Source organism: Lissotriton vulgaris, chromosome 4_1, assembly GCF_964263255.1.
Source record: "Lissotriton vulgaris chromosome 4_1, aLisVul1.2, whole genome shotgun sequence".
In the NCBI taxonomy this organism is placed as follows: Eukaryota; Metazoa; Chordata; class Amphibia; order Caudata; family Salamandridae; genus Lissotriton; species Lissotriton vulgaris.
In genome coordinates, this window is record NC_141691.1 from 639,990,716 (window position 1) to 640,012,445 (window position 21,730).

The following is a 21,730-nucleotide window of genomic DNA, read 5'->3' on the forward strand; positions in this document are numbered from 1 at the left end:
ACATTTACCACCCTTACTTCGGTCAGTGACCAGAACCATTTGCTTTCCTCTTTCCTGGGTTGAATATCTGTCTTCATGTGCCTTAAAACTGCTTACGGTCATGGTTTGTACTATACAGCTTAATAACATCCATATTTTTGTGCATCTATCTGTGTATTTTAGCCATGTATAACATACACCAATATTTTTCTAATTTCATTGGGCTCCCTCAATTTCAATTCAAATGTTTTTCTGGAAAGTGTTAATAATGAAACATCCGTATTGAAATTATAGGGTATAAACATTTGTATTAAATTAAGTTTATTATTTAGATTACTAAAAACTTTACAGTTTAGATGGTTACGTTTCTGTTGCCAATAGAACAGTCTGCAACAATTCAAATGTTATCCATCCCAATTAAACATTTAACAATTAATTGTACTAAATTCACCCAAAAATATGAAACTTTTCTTAATTACATCTTTAGAGTCACCAGACCATATACAATCCAGTTTTTCTTAATTGCATACAGGGGAAAATGTTCAAGCATTTTCATTCTCAAAACGCCAAACCATCGACATTATAGGGTTCTTTGTAACAGAATGACCACAAATACAAAGGGTATCATAATGTGATATCCACTTCTACAGCACAATGGAAGCTAGCATTGAAAACTGTTAAGCTCACTTTGAGAATTTTGTTTCTGAAACTATGTTAACAAACAGGCTGTAGAGTTTTGGAGACAGTCGTTACTTCAGTCATTCAATAATGAAACATTGATGGTAGATGATTGAACTTCTCTTCTATTTGAGTATTCTCATGCTATTTTGCATCCTTTTTATAACTGGGATAGCAAGGTCGTGGATTAAAAACAGTTACTCCAGAGACTCATGCCATTTACGCAACCCCTGCATAAATTCAGTGTAATGATTAAGAAAGAAACGGGTTTTATTGGGTAGGAAGTATTGGCGCTCTAGCTATATTAGCGTATAATAGATCGTAGGTACAATGTCTAGGAATGGTGCTGTCAGGGAGGGGAGACCATTCAAACCCCTCAATCCGTGTGGAACAAGCCACACAAACACAAATTCACAAAAGTCCTGCGCACTCAAATTATAACCACACACAATGTGTAAGTCAATGTTCTGTAGAAATCATCCAACGTTGTTGTAAATTCCGGAGTGTAAGTTCTCCCTTTTCATTGGTCATCTGATACAGGTTACATACAGCCAGCCGACACCCGTTTCGTGTGGACCAACAGTGTTCCACAACTCCTCAGGGATTAATCGCTGTATCCAAAATTAGCTAGGCCCATTTCCGGTGATAATTCCAACCCGGAAGGGTAACCGAAAATATGGTTGGCAAAATAGATAAGGATAATATGGAGGCCGGAATATCTATTCGAATCAATCTGCGGGACGCCAGTAATGCAGCGTGTCCTACGTTGAGTATTTAGCAAAGGACAATGTAAATGCCTTAAATAAAGCCAAGACAGGGCGATCGTCGTGTGGTGCTGCCTCGTCTTGAAAACAAACACGGATACGTGTCAGCAGTGGCTCAAATTGAAGCCCCGCTCTCTCCCTATGGCGTCTCAAAACAAAAACCGGAACCCAGAGGGAGAGAGCGGGGCTTCAATTTGAGCCACTGCAGACACGTATCCGTGTTTGTTTTCAAGACGAGGCGGCACCACACTATGATCGCCCTGTCTGTGGCTATGTGCGAGAAGGAATGAGTGAAAGTGTTGGATGTGTGGATGAATGGGTGGATAGACAGAAGGATGGGAGTCAAGGTAGGTAGACATTGTGGAAGTATGAATTGCTTTTGAGCTGGCTAGATGCAAAGGTGGATGGATGGTTGAATGAGTGGATGAATGGCAGCACGTGTGTGTTGGGGTCGGCTACATCAGCTGAGTGTTTTTTTCTCTAGTTTACCACCTGGGAACTACCACCAGCTGATGCACCGAACTGTGCCGAGCTCCGGGTTCCAGCCTGGTACAATCAGCTTCCACTATTCTGCCAACAGGGCAGAGAGCTCTGATAGCGGAAAGGCACCCTATGCCAATGGGCGAGCCGGGCACACAGCAGGGGGCGAGCCAGGTCAGGCCTAGGAACCTTGAGACCAGGATCTCGGCTTCCGCGCTCACACGGTGTTATCCTGGATAAATGCCTTTCCTCCTGTTGTCTCAGACCTGCAAAGATTGTGGGCGCCTAGATGTAATCTGGATCGGGAAGTGCGCTATGCAAGAGAGGCACGAGAGAGACTGAGAAACGCAGACACAGAGAAGGAAACAGATTGGGAAAGCGGCGGCCTAAATGGGGTAGATCTTGAAAGAAAAAAAAAAAAGAGTGAGATATTAACAGCCTCAGTTTATTTTTATTTCTTATGCTCCGATGTGGCAGTTGCTGGTGACACTCAACATCCCAGTAATTCTTATATGTTTAATATGTTCGTTTTTGACATTTATCCTCTGCTCTGTCTGGTGGAGTTGACACTGTTTGTATTTTAGTTTTTAGGTCACTCCTGAGGAAGCACATTCGATACCTGTCGTGAGACTATTATTATCTTATATTGGACTTGCAGCTCGCCATTGCTTGTTATATACTGCTTTTGTCCCTGGTGACCCTGCAAGGACTTCCTACTTCCTGCCTCTCATGGTGACTATGCCAGCCCTTTCTGCCTCACCATGTGACCCTGGTCCCTTCACACTTCCCCAAGGCCTGTATCCGGGCACCTTTGCCTGTCCCTCCAATTCACCAACACCCACAATGCTTGTATGTCGAACCTTTTTGCCTCGCATGGTGAACCTGCGTGCAGGGACATCTTAAGGGTTTTGGGGGCTTGGACCGAATGTATTTGGAGGCCCCTGTTTGGAATGTAATCCAATTTCAGATCTTCCATACCCTCTTTGGCAAAATTACAAACATAGCAAGGGGCATTCAAACGTTGCTCCATCTAATATTCGGGGACAGTTACTTGTGTTTCAATATTTTAACACAGCAGCAGCTCACTAATATCACTGCAAAAAATCTGTGACACCCTGTCATTTCTCATATGTGAGGTCCTGTTTTGATCTAAAGGAAACTTTTTTTATGGATGTTGCATGCAACATAAACTCAACATTTCTTTGAAAAATGTCAGTAATAGACTCACTCACATTAGACATTAGTTAAAGGCAAAAAAGTATTTAAAACAAGCTGTTTACGAATGATGCATGGTTATCAGGACAAGTCTCTGCAGAACAAAGCTTGCTCTGTCAGGGGACCGCTGGATGACTGGGGCCCTGGGCCCGAGCCTACTTTGCCCATGCATTAAAACGTCTCTGCCTGCGAGGCCTCTCTGCCTCACCAGGTGACCCTGGGCTTTAACACCTCCACAAGGGCTGTATCAGTCTTCCGTACACATGGCATGTATTCGGCCCCTTCGGCCAGTCCCAGCCCTCGTTGTCCATGAGGTCTGTATGTGGTCACCACGTCCACTACCCTTGTGTACCACTCCTTTCTGCATTTCCTGTGACTCTTCACCCCACCATAGGGACTTTGGTGCCCCTTTCTGCCTGCTTCGGTGTCTTCAGGTTTGGGCTGGCCTATTGGGTAGTCTGGCGATGGGGGAACGGCGGCTCTGACAGGACAGTGTATGGGCTGTTTTGGGGCTTTTTTTGAAGTCTGATACAGGCTTCATCTAGGGGTAGGTGTATTTTTTGCTCACATAGAGTATGTCATTATCACATGAAATGCACATTTTAATGCATGCTACTCTAGGAGGCTGGCCACAAGACAAATAGTGACTTTTTCATCATGCTCTTAATTGTGAGATAACCATTTTCAACATTAGTTAGCCAGAATAAATTATCTTGTGTACCTTTCCTTCATGAAAGCCCATGAGACTTTTTTGCTAGAACCAACAATCATGAGCGAAAGCTATGCAGTAGCATAAGCGTGATGAAAACAGGAAATTATATGAGTTACAAGTAGCCCAGGAGATGGTATCTATACAAGATTACAATCATATAATAAAAATTCTGCTTGGTCTAGTTTCATGTCCTCTTAATATTTAGATCTGTTGCTGACCAAATTTAAAATGTGGTGGAGAAAGATCAGTGTCAATGCACATTCAGTGCTTGTTTTAAGATGTGGCTGGTGATATATCACCCTTCTAGGACGCATAGATCGTTAGCGGTCATTTTCAATAGAGTTCTAGAATTCTCAAAGCCAGACCAGGCTGGGCGGTCTTTCTCTATATGCGCCCCCCAGGCTATGGAATGCTTTACCTATCATTTACACAGACTGAACCATTGTTGATGAAGTTTAGAAGTGGCCTTAAAATCTATCTCTTTGGTTTAGCGTCCAGCGAGGAGGGTTATCTCTTTCTTGTGAATCGTAGTGCATGTTTGGTATTTGCCGTCCACTGGTGTTGGCCATCTGTCTCCGGATGAAAGTTCGGTTCAGTTTCAACTCCTGTAGAACAAGCCGTGAATGGAAATAGAAGCAGCCATAAAAACAAGCATTTGCAATGTAATAGGTCTCGTATTCAAGTTTGAGCTATTGGTGTTGCATTATTTAGCAATGCCAATAGCTCAAACTTTAATAATGCGAGACCTATTGCATTGTAAATGCTTGTTTGTTTTGATCTGTGTGATGATCTAAATGTGATGAAAATGCCAAAGACGTGGGTACTGTGTTCGCCATGCAATTGGAATCAAACTGCACTTCACTTAAGAGGCAGAAATAGGCTGGAGCCTGTCTGGTGTTGCTTGGTTCCTGTTCGGAAGGTGGTTCAGGCTGTACTCGCCTGATTTGCTTGCAGATTTTCCTCTTTAACATGTCATAATTAGAAACAAAGGATGGGCTGGAACGTGGCTCAAAGTAATTGTCGAACATTAGGTCAAGCATTCCTCCCATCATCTTTTTATTTTCTTTTTTCATTTAAAAATTGTGGCCTAGCTCTCATTGGATAAATCATTGTGCTTCAAAGATGATGGCTAACAATGTCTCGTAACGCAACATTAAATGTAGTTAACTTTGGTACTGTTGGTTGTTTTAATTTTATGTTACGAGGTTAGACTTAACATCATTCTACCAGCAAGGGCTATGTTCTTTTGCAGTAACTATACATACAATACCCCATACCACAAATCTCATATGCTCTTTAACATAATATGTATACAAAAATGCTTTTTTTGATTTGTGGGATTTTTTGGGTCATTGAAAACCACTGTATTTGATGCAGTTTCGCATTTTACCAGTAGAGGTCTTTTTTAACAGCTTCTCAGATGCTGTAAAACGACAAGCGAATACGATTTTTTTCTCAAATAACAGACAGTGGAATGCGAATAGAAAACATGTTTCAAATCAGTGTGGCTAGCAATAACTATTAGCCTGAAAAGCCTACTATGCGATACATTTCTGACTTGTCTGCATGTTGAAAGCTGTTTTATTCAGTTATTCGGTCAAACCCTATTGACACAAAAAGTCAAATTGGTAGCTTAGTAACAGAACATTGTTACAAAGTGCGTATGACTGAGCAGAGGTTATATGGTCCAGTGATTATGGTACAGACTGTCTCGCCATCAGTATAGATTGAGGGGATTATCCAGGGTCAAGATTAGGTTTGTCCTCTTACCCAATCGTATATAATCAACAACAATAAACGTTCCATATTGTCCCTTTGTTTGATGACGTCTGGTAGCGTTGATGAAATCGAATGCAATGGGATTCACTGGTTAGCTGCTAAATACATTGAGTCTTCATGTTTATTCTGATGCCATGCAGTGTCATTATAAAGACAAACAATTGTAATATCTATGCAGATTATACAACAATTTTCCACTAAGGGAATCATTTGATACGATAAATGAGAACATTCAAGTTAACCAAAGAGTTAGTCAATCTTCCTTCTACACTACTAGTACATCCAGAATAATTAAGTGCCGTGTTTACAAATGTAAACAATTAAATAATTTGAAGAAAGAGGAAGAACCTGCTTCATGCAGTTTTTGGGCACTCAACGAGGAGTCAATCAATAACTCTTTGCATTAGGTACATGCATTAAACTATCAAGCAATGGTTATCTCTGGACTACTGTAAGTGCTCAACAAACGAAGAATTAATCATTAATCAAATATATAGTATTTCAATATTCGTAGTCCAGTTTACAAAACTTTATTTCGTCCACCGGGACAGTAAAGGTGCAAGTTCAGTTAAAAAGAAGTACATAATAAATAGATAAAGATACCTAAAACAAATTGATATCTCAGTAAGTGATGCACTCAGACATCTTAATTTATCAGCTAAAACTCATGATTAACACTATACAAGAACATGCAAATACATACAGAATACAGGACAGAAGAAAAAGCCAAAAAGGCACATCATGGTGCACAGTATAAGTAAGAAGATCAATTTCTCTAGTAAGAAGAGTAAACCTTCCTCCTGATTATCCACACAGTGCCCCAAAATTTAGCAACTGAGATGGCATACAGTGGACTGCAATCCGTTTGAGGATGAGAAGGGCATTAGAGTTCCTACGCATGCCTAGCTACCTACAAATAGATGCCAACCAAGTACAGTGAGGGCAAGTAAAATTCGCAGTCATAGTTCCTGGAATAGTCGACAATGTTCAACCCATACATAAATAGTGGGCCATCATTATGATGAGAGGCAAGTAAATAAGAGTACCACTTGACAAAGAACCATAAAGGGGTGAATGAGACAGTCGATCCGGAATACAGAATTAAATGGCAGCAGTTTGTAGGACATCCAGAAACGAGATGAAGCCGGAACTGCAATTCCCAGTTTGCAGTCAATTATTGTTAATAGATGTGTACCATTAGCAGTTCCTGCGCGTGTCTCATGCACTGTATGCATACATAACCCCTGAAATGAAGAAAAAAAAATTATACAATTCAGCCTAAAAGTAAATAGGAAGTGGGATCAAAAATCACTCATTCAACAACGTCTTATTAAAGACTGCCATTATTTTTAAGGAGGAAAAAACCTAAAGTAGTCATGTAAATGGAGGGACTGCAGATTGTCACTGTCCTGCAGCAAGGACGCCTCTTTGTATCTGGCAGGTCTGATTTAGATTTTCAATCTTAGAAAAAATATTCATGAGTACCATTTTGTTGGGTAATAATAGTTTGGTACTCATTTTATTCTATTTTCCGACTGATAAATTAAGTTGTGGTGTGTCCCAGATAACTAGTTATTATTAATATCTGCTTTCCTTTTAAAGAAAATCTACCCCTATAATTGTGACCCACTTTTAACGAAAACATTCTCTAAATATGTATACCACATACCACCATCGCGTTTTCTGTCTGTCCACCTTTGCTTATTTGCCTGTCTGCTGTAAATACATTTATAGTTATGCCACAGTAAAGGTCTCACCAATCTCCAACATGCCTTAAATCAATGTTAAGGACCAAGTTGCCAGTTACATGGGGATCTTGAGAAACAGGTAGTTGAATCAGCGTAAGCGTAATCATACATATACATAAGGGTTCCTAAAATAAGGCCTCACTAGAACTACAGGAATACCAAAAACAATAAGGCTTGAAATTCTCTGCTAAAAAGGCTTGATTTGACCATAAATTATTTTCTAAATACGTCATTGACTTTCATGTACCCTTAGAATTCATACATGACTAGGAGTGTATGTTTGACTGATTTTATTACTTCACATGGGAAGGCTAATGATTTGTTTTCACGTGTTCTGTTATAGTTCACTAATGGGTGTATTTGAACTTATTTCAGAAGAGCATCGGTGGCTACCAAGGCAGTCATGATGAAGTGGACTCAAGCATCTTCTCTCCGACTAAGAATGGCAATGATTCAGTACCACCCACTCCGGCTTTTCCTGTGTCGCCTCAGACCCCGTATGGTAAGAAGAAGAAAATCTGCATTCAAATTCACCTACTCTATGTAAATGTTGATGTACTGATTCAATCAACTTAACTTGGTGGCTTCTTTCTTTCCCTCAGTGAAAAACCCAGCTAGTTTCTGCCAGATGACTCCATTGGGGCAGCCGCTGTTTAATTCTCCTCAGATGTACCAAACAGGCCATGGTAGGAGCATAATTCTTGCGCATTTCACAATCATTGATCTCTGCGTTATCAATAGTTAGTAGGTTTCATGGTGAGAGATAGTCATTATCACCAGGCTGCTCAGCCTTAGCTCATTAGTTTTTTCACCATGAGCCATCCATTCTGTGTCCTGAAACGCTTCTTTTTGTTCCTTTTCATTGCAGAAGTACTATGCTTTTTCTGTTTATCTTATGTCCTAGCCTGTGACTGAATCAAAAACTTCTCCAATCATATTTGCCAATTCTTTGAATATTATTTCGTAGTAAAACTGAACTGGTATGAAGAAAACGTTCTTTTTTCCTGATGAAGTATACCTAAAATAACCCCTTGTGCACACAGTGGAATTTGGTGGAGAATGTAGTACTGTAAAGTGCTTTGGAATTGCTTGCAAAATCCTTGATAATGTGATGCGCTCTATTTGAAATGATGTGAATAAAGCCTTTGTTCATACAAATGAATGCAGGTTGAGATATAAGTGTTCAGCATGTTTTGTGGTATAGTCCTGTTTAGTAGTATAGACCCTCCGCTGTATTGTGAGAACACAACATTATGTTTAAGGCTCCCTGTTTTCTGTTTATACAGATTTTTACAGATAAATACAGACAGAAAACATTCATTTTCTTGTCTGTATTAATTTTTAAATGTGGATACAAAAGGAAATTGGTTTGCTCTTTGACTAATTCTAAATACTGCTTGCCATGACTGCCAGGCAATAGATGAGTGGATTGATAGATAAGTGGGTTAAAAAAGAAAGGAATTTTAGTAAAGAGGCTTGAACAGCAGTAGATAAGCACAAGGTTGATACTGAAATTTGCAGATTTTCATATACGTGCACTGATTTTTCATAAATGAGTGTTCACAGCACTGAAACATATATTTGTTGGTTAAATACTTGTGGAAATATACTAATTTCAGCTAAATTGTTATACAAAATCCAAAATAAATGTGGATAAATACAGATAAAATTAGCAAAAAATAAATACGAATAAATACAGATGGAAATGGCACAAAAAATACCATAAAACAGGGGGCCCTAATTATGTTCCATATTATTTAATTTGCATTGAATATTTCCAAAATAGGTTTTGTTTGGGGAGGTGGATAATATCATTTGGGTTGTATAGGAGTTCAATGGAGGAAGGGCAGTGTTAGATAAGGTAAGTCTTCCCATGCAGCCCAGATGTTTCCATGGACAACTACTTTATTTTCTTGTGGAATGTGTTCCCATCTGCAGAACAATGTGTCATTTATTAGTTCACAAAGCAAAACCAAAGGGGATGATGGACGGAGTGTTGAACATTGCTAACACTCACCCCCAGTCAACTGATCTGGGTTAAATCCATCATCAATCTTTAGCTCACTCCACCACCCCAGTTCAGACATGGCCATATACAAATCAGTCTGACCCTGTACCTCATGGGAACAGTCCAGCCCGAACTGCCAAGCTGTGTCTTCCCTGGACTGGAAACAATCCTGGGATCGGTTTCTGGCTAATCAGCCATCATCAGCCAGGCTAGCTTGAATCCAGTGGCAAAGTGAGCAAAGGACCCAGGTCTGGGCATACCCTTCCAATTTAGAGCAAACAAAGCAAAACCGAAGGGGATGAAAGCCCGAAACCGGTCCTAGAAGGCTTGATTCCAGTCCAGGGAGGACCTGGCCTGGCAGTTCGGGATGGACTGTTACCATTGGGCGCATGGTCAAGACTGATTTGCATATGGTTGGGTCCAAACTGGAATAGCATGGTGAGCAAAAAAACGATGGATTTAGGCCCAGATCTAAGTACTGGGGTGAATGTATGACATTGTTCTGCTTTCTGTCCATCAATTGTTCTTTTTGCATTTATTAGTTTACGACATATCAGTATGAAATTGTATGGATGGTGAAAAAGTCTTCATTTATTTTCTCACTTCCTCCTAGGCCTATCAAAATTAGCTCCCAGTGCTGTAACACACGCTGATAGAGCTTTTGATTTCTTGTGCTAAAAATATTCCGTTATTATATCAGTGTCTCCCTATCCCAAAAGGAGCCCCTATACCTGCTATGCGAAAAAAGTCCAATCTAAGACATTTTTCTTCTCGTTAGACATGTTCTTGAAACTGTACAGGATTAAATAGACTCAAGTACCACTGTTTAACCACTGAAGATGTTTCCACTGTTGTAAAATACCAGAGTTAGTCCATTAAAATGCATATCAACCTTTTCAGAATTGATTTTCTTTAGAATATATGAAAAAGAGTTAATGAGGAAAACTAAAACAATGCAGTTCACTCAAATTCAGCAGAGGCTTAATTCGCTAGAGGATTTTCTGTGTGTGCTCTGTCTTCAAATTTCTCATCATTAGTTGAGTTTGAAGCTTTGTGACTCGTGCATGGCGGTTTTCCCATGAAATCACTTAGTGTGCTCGCTAAAAATGTGTTTGTGTCAACCAGCAAAGAATTCTAACGGCAAGTTCATATATTTGTCATACCGCAGTCAAGCCAGCCTTTCTTTTCATCCTCGTGAAAATCTGTTTACAGTTTTCAGATCTGGCATAGTGCCCTTGTTGGAACAGTGTTCGTTCAAAATTGAGTTTTTTGCGGAATTAGAGCGTAATATTGTACATTTAGCCCGGTCTTCAAACATACCACCCTGTAAATGCCTGCCACTGGTTTCACGCTAGTCCTGATGTGTACTGCTTTCCTGGTTAGCTCCAAGGCTCCAATTCACAAAATATTTTGTGCACGTGAGTGCCATTTAAGTACATAGGAAAATAATTAACATTAATAAATGCCTTAGCTTGGTTCACTGAATTTAGATTAATAGGGAATTATTAGCAGAAAATGCACATGCGGTTAATGATCAAGAAATCTGGCAGAAAAAGAGTTTTATACTGGGGAGACCATGCAAAAGCTTTAGAAATTCTCATAATGTAGGAACTTTCTGGCTTCTACAAAACATTAGCAAAATATAAATTAAACACTCATACATTTATACAAACATCCAAAACAATATTGAAATGCAAATGAAGGAGTTTCACCACATGAAAGGACATGCTCCCAGTGATGCAAAAATAGAGTGAAATCAGACTTTTCATTGACCCTAAACTTGGTGGATTTTCGTTTAGTGGGAAACATTAGTTTTTGTGGCAAATGTTAGTTTAGAAAGGAGACTTAAGCCTTGAAAACGACTTAGATTGTGGTTGTCCAGGTCCGCCCTGTTTTACTTTAATGAATACTCAGAAATGTGAGAATGCATGACTGGGTCAGGCATATTTCTATTATCTTAAATTTCAGAATGTGTTTGTAAATCCTGCCCAAATACTCAAGTAAACAAAAAGCAAATATACTAAAAATAACATGTCACATAATTTATCCTTTCTAAAAGGTTGGTAACCTTTGCACACCGGGAAAGGAAACTAGTTCATGGTAGTGTTGAATGGAATTAATAACTTGAGAGGCAATTAACAAAAACAAAACATTTCAAAAAAGTAAAACAATGAAAACTGGTTGAAAAAGAATGAAACAATTGTGACAGGTGTTGGAAACATTTAAAAACAATGGATAAAAATAGGGGGGGGATTGATGATTGGCGTATTCAGAGCAATCTAGAGAGATAAGTTTGAAGTGCGAACAGTATTTGAGAATTACAGTGGGTAAATCTGTAACACCTGTGTACTCTTATAACTACAAATAATAAAGTAATGACTCTGCAGCAAATGTATGAAGCGACTGGAGTTCAGAAGCCCAATGCTGAGAGAAAGAAAGTGGAGAAATAAAAAGATAGGGTCTGTGACTGAACTGAGGTTTCAATTAAACAGCCTAAATTAGTAGAGTGTACATGGAAGGGCGAGGCTAGCTCATCGGAATTAATACTAGTCTTTATAAATGAAATTTTCTTTAGTGATCAAATAAATGTCCTGATAAACTTAGATCATGCACTTTCCTTAAAAACAGGTAATGTTTTGGTATGATATAAACCATTAGACCCGTGTAAAACTTTAGCTATTGTGAGGGAAATTGAATGATCCAGTTAATGCAATGGTGGCCTACAGTTCAAGTTATCACTAACTTCCTGGACGTGTATTTGATAACATTCCCTGGGGAAAGGTTTCTGTCATTGGGAAAGGAGGAATGCAATATCAGCTTATGGGATCACAGAAGCAAACTGCAAATCAGTCCATACATTTAGGGTAAGAAACAGCATAAAGTGTGTCATATTATTAGGTAGTTATGTTAAATGGAGCATTCAAGACAAATTCACCATCTTCTCACTCCTTTAGATCCTATGTTGCGTCCTCATTAGTTTATTGTGCATTCATGCATGCAAATACATGACAATTAATTAGTAGATCTAAAAACTAAGAAACCTTGCCCACAGGAAGTGTACTATTTCTTAAAAGACCATTCTGAGGAAGATATTGTACAAACATTGGGGAGAAGGCTAGCTAGGTTTGGAATGGTTAATATGGCGACATTGAAACTGAAATCATTGTTTACTAACAAGATATGAGATAATCTATTCAATGAAATGACAGAGTATACTAATAGATTGCAGTTATTGAATCACTTATTCAGGTGTATTGTACATAGTTTGAAGGTAAACAATATAAAAAGATAGAATTCAATAATTAGTAAAGTGATCTTTATATAATTTTCTGTAAAAACTGTTTCCCACAGACATCTGATTTCTACATTTGTATTTTGAGATTGTTAGACAGGAGAGGCGGAAATAGTTGATTTTCTTTCTTTTTAATTAAAAATATAATTCAAGATCTTATCAGTCCATTTTCAGATTTGTTTTAAAACATATATTGTAAAGTAAATATTATGTCGGACTGCTATTTGCCATTCACCTCAATATCACAAATGACAAACTGCTCACAAGTGCACTGGATAAATTTCAGTCAGCTGGGGATCGACTGCAGTGAACTAAAGGTGCTCTGCTGTGAAGTCTTTTCCTGAAGATTTGAAAAGTTGATGATGCCTTTTGTGGTATTGCTATTAAGATTTGTGGTAGGGGATTGGGTCACTTCATGATTTCTAGCTGCATAAACATTTGGTGGCAGTTTAAATTTTTTATGAGAATTTCATATAAATGTGGTGATATTTGATGCTAAAAATGTGTATCCTCACCACCAAGTTGTCTTCCTTGACTATTTCGGCAGTGGAAAAGCCTATACCATTGTCCTGCATGGATGAACGCATTGGTGGAAAAAAACAATGTGTATGTGTGGCTGGTGCAGTTATTACTGTGAAGCATTAGTTGATGCCTTCATAAAAATCACAATAAGGAGATGCCCAAAAAGTATAAAACCTTAAACAATTACAAGAAAACGTTTCCAATTCAAGCAATACATGGCAGATTCCAGTGTGTAAATGTAAAACTATTAACGCTACAAATGTAGGTAACTGCTTTCACACTACAGGTTGATTGGCTCCTGACATTTATTGTGTCACAGACTCTGGTACTACTACAACTTCCATTATTAGTGCCGAAAGTTTCGGCTCTGGGATTATAAGTGTAGGCAAAATTGTGAAGCGGTTGTGAAAGTTTTCAGCCTTTCCAGGGAAACCTTGGGATCCAGCACCAAAGGTCCGGTTCAGTTTGCTCCATTTGCTGTTGATTTACATACTACTGGCCTCAATTCATCGCCCAACGGGGTGGCAGTGAGCGGTGTGTCTGTGCTGCCAATCTGACTACAGCACTCATCTCATAAGCCGTTAAACTTCTCTTGCCTCTTTCACTTCTGCCAGGAGATGTTACGCCCTGTTACTGCATTGCCCTGTGTAACAAATGTACTCTCTTTCCCACTAAATATTTCTTTCTGCCAGCCTGGTAAGTGTAAATAAATCTGCTTTCTGGAATGAGCAGTCCTACTGTGAAGCTGCCTACTCTTCCATCAGGTCTCCAATGGCATTTCTCTGTTCTACCAGAAGCATTAGCCACGCTTGTCATCAGCCTCCTGTTCTCTATCTCTCTCATTACAGTAATTACACCTGCCAGTGTCAGATCTCAGACAGAGTAAACTTAGAGCTCTTCCACTGTGCATTTTTCTAGGGTGCCTACCCTCTCTTTGCTGCAGGATTTCCATTGCGTGCTCCTCCCTGCCTCGTGCTGCTATGCACATCATGGTCATCACCACATACCTTACTAGGCCAAAATGCATAGGTTTTCTAAAAAATGATGCATGTAAGTGTGTTACATGAAATGCTCATGCATGGTCTTGGCATAAGAAAGCTCACTGTATATTCCATATTGTTTTAAAGGTAAAATGGTTAGCTTTGCTAGTGCAGGACGCATCCACAACACACAACTTGTTAACAGTTTCCACTAGACAGTTAGTGCTCAAACCATTCTCATGAGTTAAAATTACACGAAAAACATAAGAAACCAAAAATGTGCGATATACAGGAAACTCAATATGTGAGGTTTGCAAAAGATTACAAAGACAAGAAAATTACCTGCAACTAGTTCAAATTGAAATAAGTGAGCCCACTGGATAACTAGGGGGCGGAGCAGGTGCTGAAAGTGTCAATAGTAAACAGTAAATTATTAAAATCCAGTGGCCCTGCATGCTTGTTTCCCTAATTCCCTGAGCATGTGAACTCTTGCCAATTATTGTAGGCTAGTCTCATTTTAATTTGGAGTAGAAGAAAATTTTCACTTGCGTACTCCATGTGATTTTTGTAAAACATTATGCGTATTATGTGAAATACATTCTGCCAGTCTTTGTGAAAAGTTACTAAAGGGCTTACCTTCTCTATAAAAATCACGAAAAAACAACAGAAGGGGTCTGGTTGGAGCAAAAAGTCCTGTGGCACACATCAGTTTCACAATTTCGGTGATAACATTTTACCAATATCCCACAGGGAAAATTAGGCAAAAAGGTTTAACAAGAGGAAAACAAAATGACATGAAATACCCAAGAACCAACAGTCAGCATTTATGCAAGATTTTGCTTGTGCAAAAAACATTTCACCTGGACCTAATTTTACCCTGCCATTGAGTTTTGAAGAGTGTATTTCCGATGTCAGTTTATACAGGTATTAAGACGATCTGTCCTTGGGTGTGAAATCTCACAGAGGAATATAGATTTTGTTGTGGAAAACCTTTGAAGACAACTGTCCACTCATGTATTTACAGTCCTGTTACCTGTAGAGAAATGACCTTGCCTATGGACACACTTCACCCTTTTCCATACACACCCCTCCCTCCCATTCCTTCTGTTTGTAAGCAAGCTTACTGGAGAGAGAGCTGCCTTCAGCAGTTTCCTGTGTAGTTCAGAAGGCGATGAACAGAGGCTCATTATGTAGCCCTTTCATGAAGAGATAAAGACCCCTTTGTCTATGAAGTCTAAGTACTAATTGCGCCTTCTTTGTTTCATTCATTCTTCAGGTAATAAACTTTTGAGGCTGAAACTGTGCTGCAGGAACAGCCAAGGGACCCTGGGAGCAGACATTGTGTGCTCCGAAGCCCAGCTCGCGTATACTAATTGCTTTTTCTGATGCTATGGCGGAAAGCAAAAGAAACTGTGCAAATCTCTCACTGACACAGTCTTCGTTGAGGCGGGTTTACAGTTCACCCAGTGCATTTGCTTTTAACAATACTAATTTTGTTCTACATGTCCATTGCAGTTCTTGGCCAATAGTAAACTTCTTAAATTAGCATTTTGTTCTCTGCAGGCACTAAGTTTAGTCCTTATAACTGCAGCAGCCATGTCATTGTTTAACATAATCTGCTTAGTAGTATGGTAGTTGGTAAAGAGCATCAATGCCTCAACTGTATTCTGTAGTCCTCTACAGGTCATCTGCAGTCCTCGATTTATTAGCAAAGGAAAGCTCAAAAAGCCCGGATGGCGATGCTTCGCCATACCAAGGCATTTATCATTCAGTGCTGGGGTCTGCGCAACAGAGACAGAGAAAGCTGTTCACCTTTCTTTCCATCACGCTAGTTGCACAGTGATACATAGTGGTAAACAAGTTAAGGAGTCTTCACTGCTGTGTGCTGAGCAAACTAAATATCCCCTCAAAATTCAAGCACACAGTCTGGTTATCAGGGTTCATTGTGGTGCTCACACTTTCTTTGCTTGAATAGTTCCAACACTACTGAAGCATTTACTACTTACCTCAGAGGTAAGTTGGAAAATCACAACTTCAGTCTGTTCTTTGAACTGCTAATTAAATCAAAGCCTTCTGTATTAAATTCACATCTCCCAAAATGTCTTACTTTAAATCGGTTGACCAAGGGGAATCTCTATCACTGCTGAAAGCAGTTTTGAATGGCTGCCATCTGGTCTTGGTGAAAATAGGTTTCCAAGTGTCCGTCTATGCCATAGCAACTCGCTTCAACCATGTTGAACGTCATAAATCAGATTCTTGCCTATAGACGGCTGGTGGTTGAGCTTCACCCTGTCCCTATCAGGGACTTGCGGTTCTAAAAGTTAACGTATTAATGAGACTTTTCTATAACCTATAAAAGAACCCACCCTCCATTCATACAATTGATTCTACTTGACAAGACATTTTCCAAATTCTCCAGGGAGGGTAAGAAGCATATATTCAGAGTAGTATTCTTGTTAGCTAAAAGGGGAGGGGTGGCTTATGATTAAAGATCACATGTGACAGCGTAGCTAAAATGCTTTTTGTCAAAAGGTCAAGGGATAGATCATTAGGGTCTTAATCCTAAGGGCTGGTGGGAGACAGCACTCTATTCATGCTTCCTTTTGTTCCAAGGTTGTTACGGGTCAACTTTTCTTGCCTTTTTAACACTTTGAGATCATCATAACCGTCTTGGAGGGAGGGTTCTCCCCTGAATCACAGTAGTTATCATCCTCCTCTGTGTATAAGTGCTTTGACAAATAAAAGGAAAAGTGTCACTGTGAATTTGTAAGTTTGTAATCCCCTTTCAACTCTTTTGTACAAGCACAACTTGTTCACTGTGCTGCAAGCTACTCCCTTCATTTCTCCATGATTTTTATCCCTCTACTAATTTAGCAGCAGACACTCTTAGATATTCCACTCTATCTTGGTTGGTACCTGTCCAACCAGCTAAATAGCTCCTCTCTTTCGACAAGCTGGGCAGAATAGCTAATGACGACTGTACGTAAAGGGAATTGGGTTAAGGTGTGGAAAACGCAGAACAAGGTTGTGTTTTGACTTAGATTCAGAGACATCCAAAATAAGACGAACTGTTGAGTGCCTCTGTTGCTTTAGGTAGCAGATTTACAAGATAGTTGCAAATTTGAACGGGCATGTTGACGAAAAAGGACAAGCCACATTGGGTCATGTATTTTAAATTTGCCCCAAGATACGGCCCATATATCTGCAGGTCGTCGAATCCCCTAAAAAGTGTACTCAAATTAGACCTATCACCGTTTCTGGTGATGGCTTTTATTGATATGAATAATGACATTCTCCAGATCAATCACTCATTGAATAAGATTATACTGTATTAGTTACGTAGCTGCTGTGCATAACCAGATATTTCCATATTTTTCATATTTAGCCTGCAGTCACGGGTCCACTAGTACCATATGACTATATGATTTTCATCATCAGGACCTTATAGGTAAAGTTTCAAAAAATACCCTGATTAAGAGCTGTAAATAACCAGGTGTGATAGTCACTTCTGTAGTAATGGTGAAACAGCAGAGCTTTGCTACCACCTTTCTTGATCAAGTTAGACAGAAGTTTTACAGATTTGTACCCATTCACACAATTGTATAGCTCCATATTATTTAGCCATAATAATTCATTTTATGCTCAAGAAAACCAAATGACTTTGTATTTTGTTAGCACGTTTGTGACATTTGTTAGGTAGGCAATTAATCATCTGCTTAATTCATCATTTGCGTGTTTTGTGTGACAACAGGGTCGTAGAGGTTGGCCCCAGAAACTTCAACTCGATTTTAATGTCATTCCTGTGTAGATAGTATCCTTACCAACAGAGTTGCATAAGCGAATATTTATGTGAGCTTTATTGCCTGTATACAGTTCATATAATATATATAAAGTGCAAACATGTCACTATGGTGGAATCAACACATGAAGTAGCTCACAGAATATTACATTAACACCCTCACTTGGAGTCACCGGCTAATTATTTGAGGAATTCCAGGTGTGGTAATACTTCTAATATCACAGGGAACAATGCTAAATAGTGTGTTAAATCCTGTGATAAATCATGCACTGAAATTATAGTGATATAAGCATGTGTTTCAACACACATTTTGGCTCTGACCTCTAACGGTAGATGCGGCAGAAATGCACGCCAATGGTGACCGTGCCCTTGTAAGCGCTAAGTGACATAATTGTAGCCACTTCTAAGGTAATGCTGGTTTGCAACACTGACCATTAACTATTTGGTGCATAATCGTGCAAAATGAAAGAAAATGCGACTACTTGCCCAGTGTAAATGTAGAACTTCAGTTATGACAGTTTACCAGCAGCACAGTAATGCAAGTTGTCTGGACTTTCCTATTGGTTTCATTGAGAATGACAAGTGGTAACTGTTTGGTTTTTGGTGACTAAGCTTGTCTTAGCTCTCTCCACTTGTCCTATATGTTGGTAAATCCTGGCAGACTTATTGCATCTCTCACTGAACAAGCTGTAATCCTGCATATGGGGTAATAATGGCTGCCAAACTTTAAAAACTCTGATGTAATAACGTCTGGTGCTAATTTCAATTAAGCTGGTTCTGTAAATGACCACTGCAGTCTGAACCATCGTTTTATGTAGACCTATGTCCATAATAAAGCCATGAGGTAGCAAGTTCGTTTTAATACTAATGTGATGGCTTGTAAATATATGCCCCATTTTAAAATACTGATAGGACTTAACTGGAACTTTCAGTGTGCTTTTTCAAAAGCTTCAACTGGGGAATGGTGTACTGGGAAGTGGGTTAGACATATATGTACAAATATGCTGGTTTAGTTCCTGGACACTGAAACTGGGACTTATTGAATAAGTTGCCTTTGTTATGAAGTCTTGGAAGAACCCTCCTGTGCAGCGCAATGGTAGAGACACGTAGGTTGGTGTTTTTTTTTTAAACCCTGACCGCTCTGTAACATTTGCATTTCGTGGTTTTTGCTTGTGCTGACAAGCAGGACCGATGAGCCCGCTTCAAAGTGCCGAGTTCGGCATCAGAGCTTGCCAGTAGTTGTATCGATGCTGTCAATATTGAAAAAGTGTGTTATTGCTATCAGACTTAAATAGAGTGACACAGCAACCAGTCTTGCCACAAACTATGCTGCTTCACTTACTTTTATATATATATATATATATATAAATATATATATATATATATTTATTTATTTATTTTTGTTGTTGTTTTTTTTTTTTGCTTGTTAATTGTCGTTTTATCCCACCAACAGTGTTCTTTATATTTCAGTGTTTGCAATTCTTTACAGTACTTTCGATGCCTTGTGCCTCAGGGTCCACAAAGGTTATCAGTATACAATGGGGGCATTGACTCAGTATATTAATATGCTCCAGCGACTTGGGTAGTACTGAGATGGTAGGAAGATAACAAAACAACCAACAAATGCCAATATCGGTCCGTTTGCTCTTGGTGGCTGAATTTCACGTTTATTAAAGCCCGACTCCCACCAGGCTCTAATGAAACAGCGACACTCTTGACACCTCTGGGTCTGAAGCGACCGAGCTGCTAAAACAAACCAGCAACTTGAAGAGCTCTAGACACAAACCCGTCCCTTGATAAACCAGATAAAAATGCGGTGTACGCCATTAAAGCCTGGTCAGCAGGCACTCAGTGAAGGCCATTGATGGGTGTCACTGTCTGCGATCGACGTGAAACCACAGCTCTCCCCCGAGCTCAGCCTTCGGGTTTGTTTAGCTAACAAACGATCCACTTTAATAAATTGGCTTATCTTCAATTACTGGGCTTTCCGTTTATTTGAGCAATGGATGTTAATGTGATTGAATCTTTTGGGCGGGGGGTGAGGGGGGGTTCGGGGAGAGGAGGGGAGCCGAGATCACAGAGGTAGAGGAATTGAAAGGTGACCCCCCACCCCCCTGCTAATGGTCAGTGGACGGCACACCATTGATGGGTAATTCCTTTGTTTTCCTCCTGGACCAGCAGTGAGGTGGGTCATTGGTACTTTGAACCTGGAGAATAGAGGGAAGGCACGCGCCTCGTTAAAAAAAATAACATTTAAAGTCATCTGGCTCAAATGGCACGATGAAAGAAAAATCTCGTGCAGTTGCCCTCTGGGCGCTATGTGTGAGAAACAGCATGTGACACGCTCATGTTGCCCCATCACAAGGGAAGGGGTCTGTGTGTAAGTAGAGTTTTTAGTTCACAGCTGAACCCTTCCATTGTTACATCAACAACTTACTTCGTACAGCGTAAACACCACAGCATTTGTGTGGCTGCCTTTTCTGTGTCCTAACAGGTGTCTAATTGATGATTGTGATCCTTTAAGCTGATTCCTGTGACCTAAACTAAGAGTTACCCACACTCTATGGAGGTCTTGGCTACCCTAAGATAATTTTCAGTTATATACTGTAAAGCAACAAAAATAAACCTAAAACTTAACCCATAAAAATCTATTTACATCCAACCCGCCAGCCCCACGAAAAACAGCATTAATAAAAACAAGCATTGGAAATGCAATAGGTCTCGCAGCATTAGAGTTAGTGCTTTTAGAATTGTTTATGGGTTTTTTTGTAAATCTTTAGCATTTTTGTTTCCTGTAGCCAATGCTAAAGAATAAAAAAAAAAAAAAAGCCATAAACATTTCTAAAAGCTCTAACTCAAATGCTCCGAGACCTATTGCACTGTGTGAGGGTGAGGGGTTGAGGGTGAGTGAGGGTGAGGGTGAGTGAGGGTGAGGGTGAGTGTGAGTTAGGGTGAGGGGTTGAGGGTGGGTGAGGGTGAGGGGTTGAGGGTGAGTGAGGGTGAGGGGTTGAGGGTGAGTGAGAGTGAGGGTGAGTGAGGGTGGGTGAGGGTGAGGGGTTGAGGTTGAGGTGTTGAGGGTGAGTGAGGGTGAGGGCGAGTGAGGTGTTGAGGGTGAGTGAGGGTGAGGGGTTGAGGGTGAGGGTAGGTGAGGGGTTGAGGGTGAGTGAGGGTGAGGGTGAGTGAGGGTGATGCTGAGGGGTTGAGGGTGAGAGAGTGAGGGTGAGTGAGGGGTTGAGGGTGAAGGGTTGAGGGTAAGTGAGGGTGAGGGTGAGTGAGGGGTTGAGGGTGAGTGAGGGGTTGAGGGTGAGTGAGGGTGAGGCGTTGAGGGTGAGTGAGGGTGAGTGTGGGTGAGGGTGAGTGAGGGTGAGGGGTTGAGGGTGAGGGGTTGAGGGTGAGTGTGGGTGAGGGTGAGTGAGGGTGAAGGTGAGTGAGGGTGAGGGGTTGAGGGTGAGTGAGGGTGAGGGTGTGTGAGGATGAGGGGGTGATGATGTGAAGGCGCGCATCCGTAGACAAAAAACAGAGTAACCTCTTACTCTTCTACCTTAAAGCGCTTTGGGCCTCGTAAAGTGTAAAAGCGCTACAATTGATCCATTAAAGTTATTTATATCCTGGCTCCAGTACCTACAAATACAGGGAGCATGCCCCCTTTAAAACCTTGTATAACACCTTTAAGGGGCACTAAAGCTGTGTAACTATTCACGCCCTGCGCAGTTCCTGGAGCGGGTGTTTAAAGTGACACCTACGCCCCTCATTGAGGTCTGAAGGCGCGCGCGC

At 40.2% G+C, this 21,730-nt stretch overlaps 1 protein-coding gene across 6 annotated transcripts in view; it reads left to right on the forward strand.

Moving 5' to 3' along the window:
* Nucleotides 1-21,730, forward strand: part of TNS3 (tensin 3) — an 838,360-nt gene that overhangs the window by 712,899 nt on the left and 103,731 nt on the right. For all 6 annotated transcript variants that reach the window (XM_086964904.1, XM_086964903.1, XM_086964909.1 and 3 more), the window contains 2 exons: nucleotides 7,731-7,857; nucleotides 7,958-8,041. In XM_086964904.1, the coding sequence (XP_086821030.1) occupies nucleotides 7,731-7,857; nucleotides 7,958-8,041 (211 nt within the window). The remainder of the gene's footprint in view (nucleotides 1-7,730; nucleotides 7,858-7,957; nucleotides 8,042-21,730) is intronic.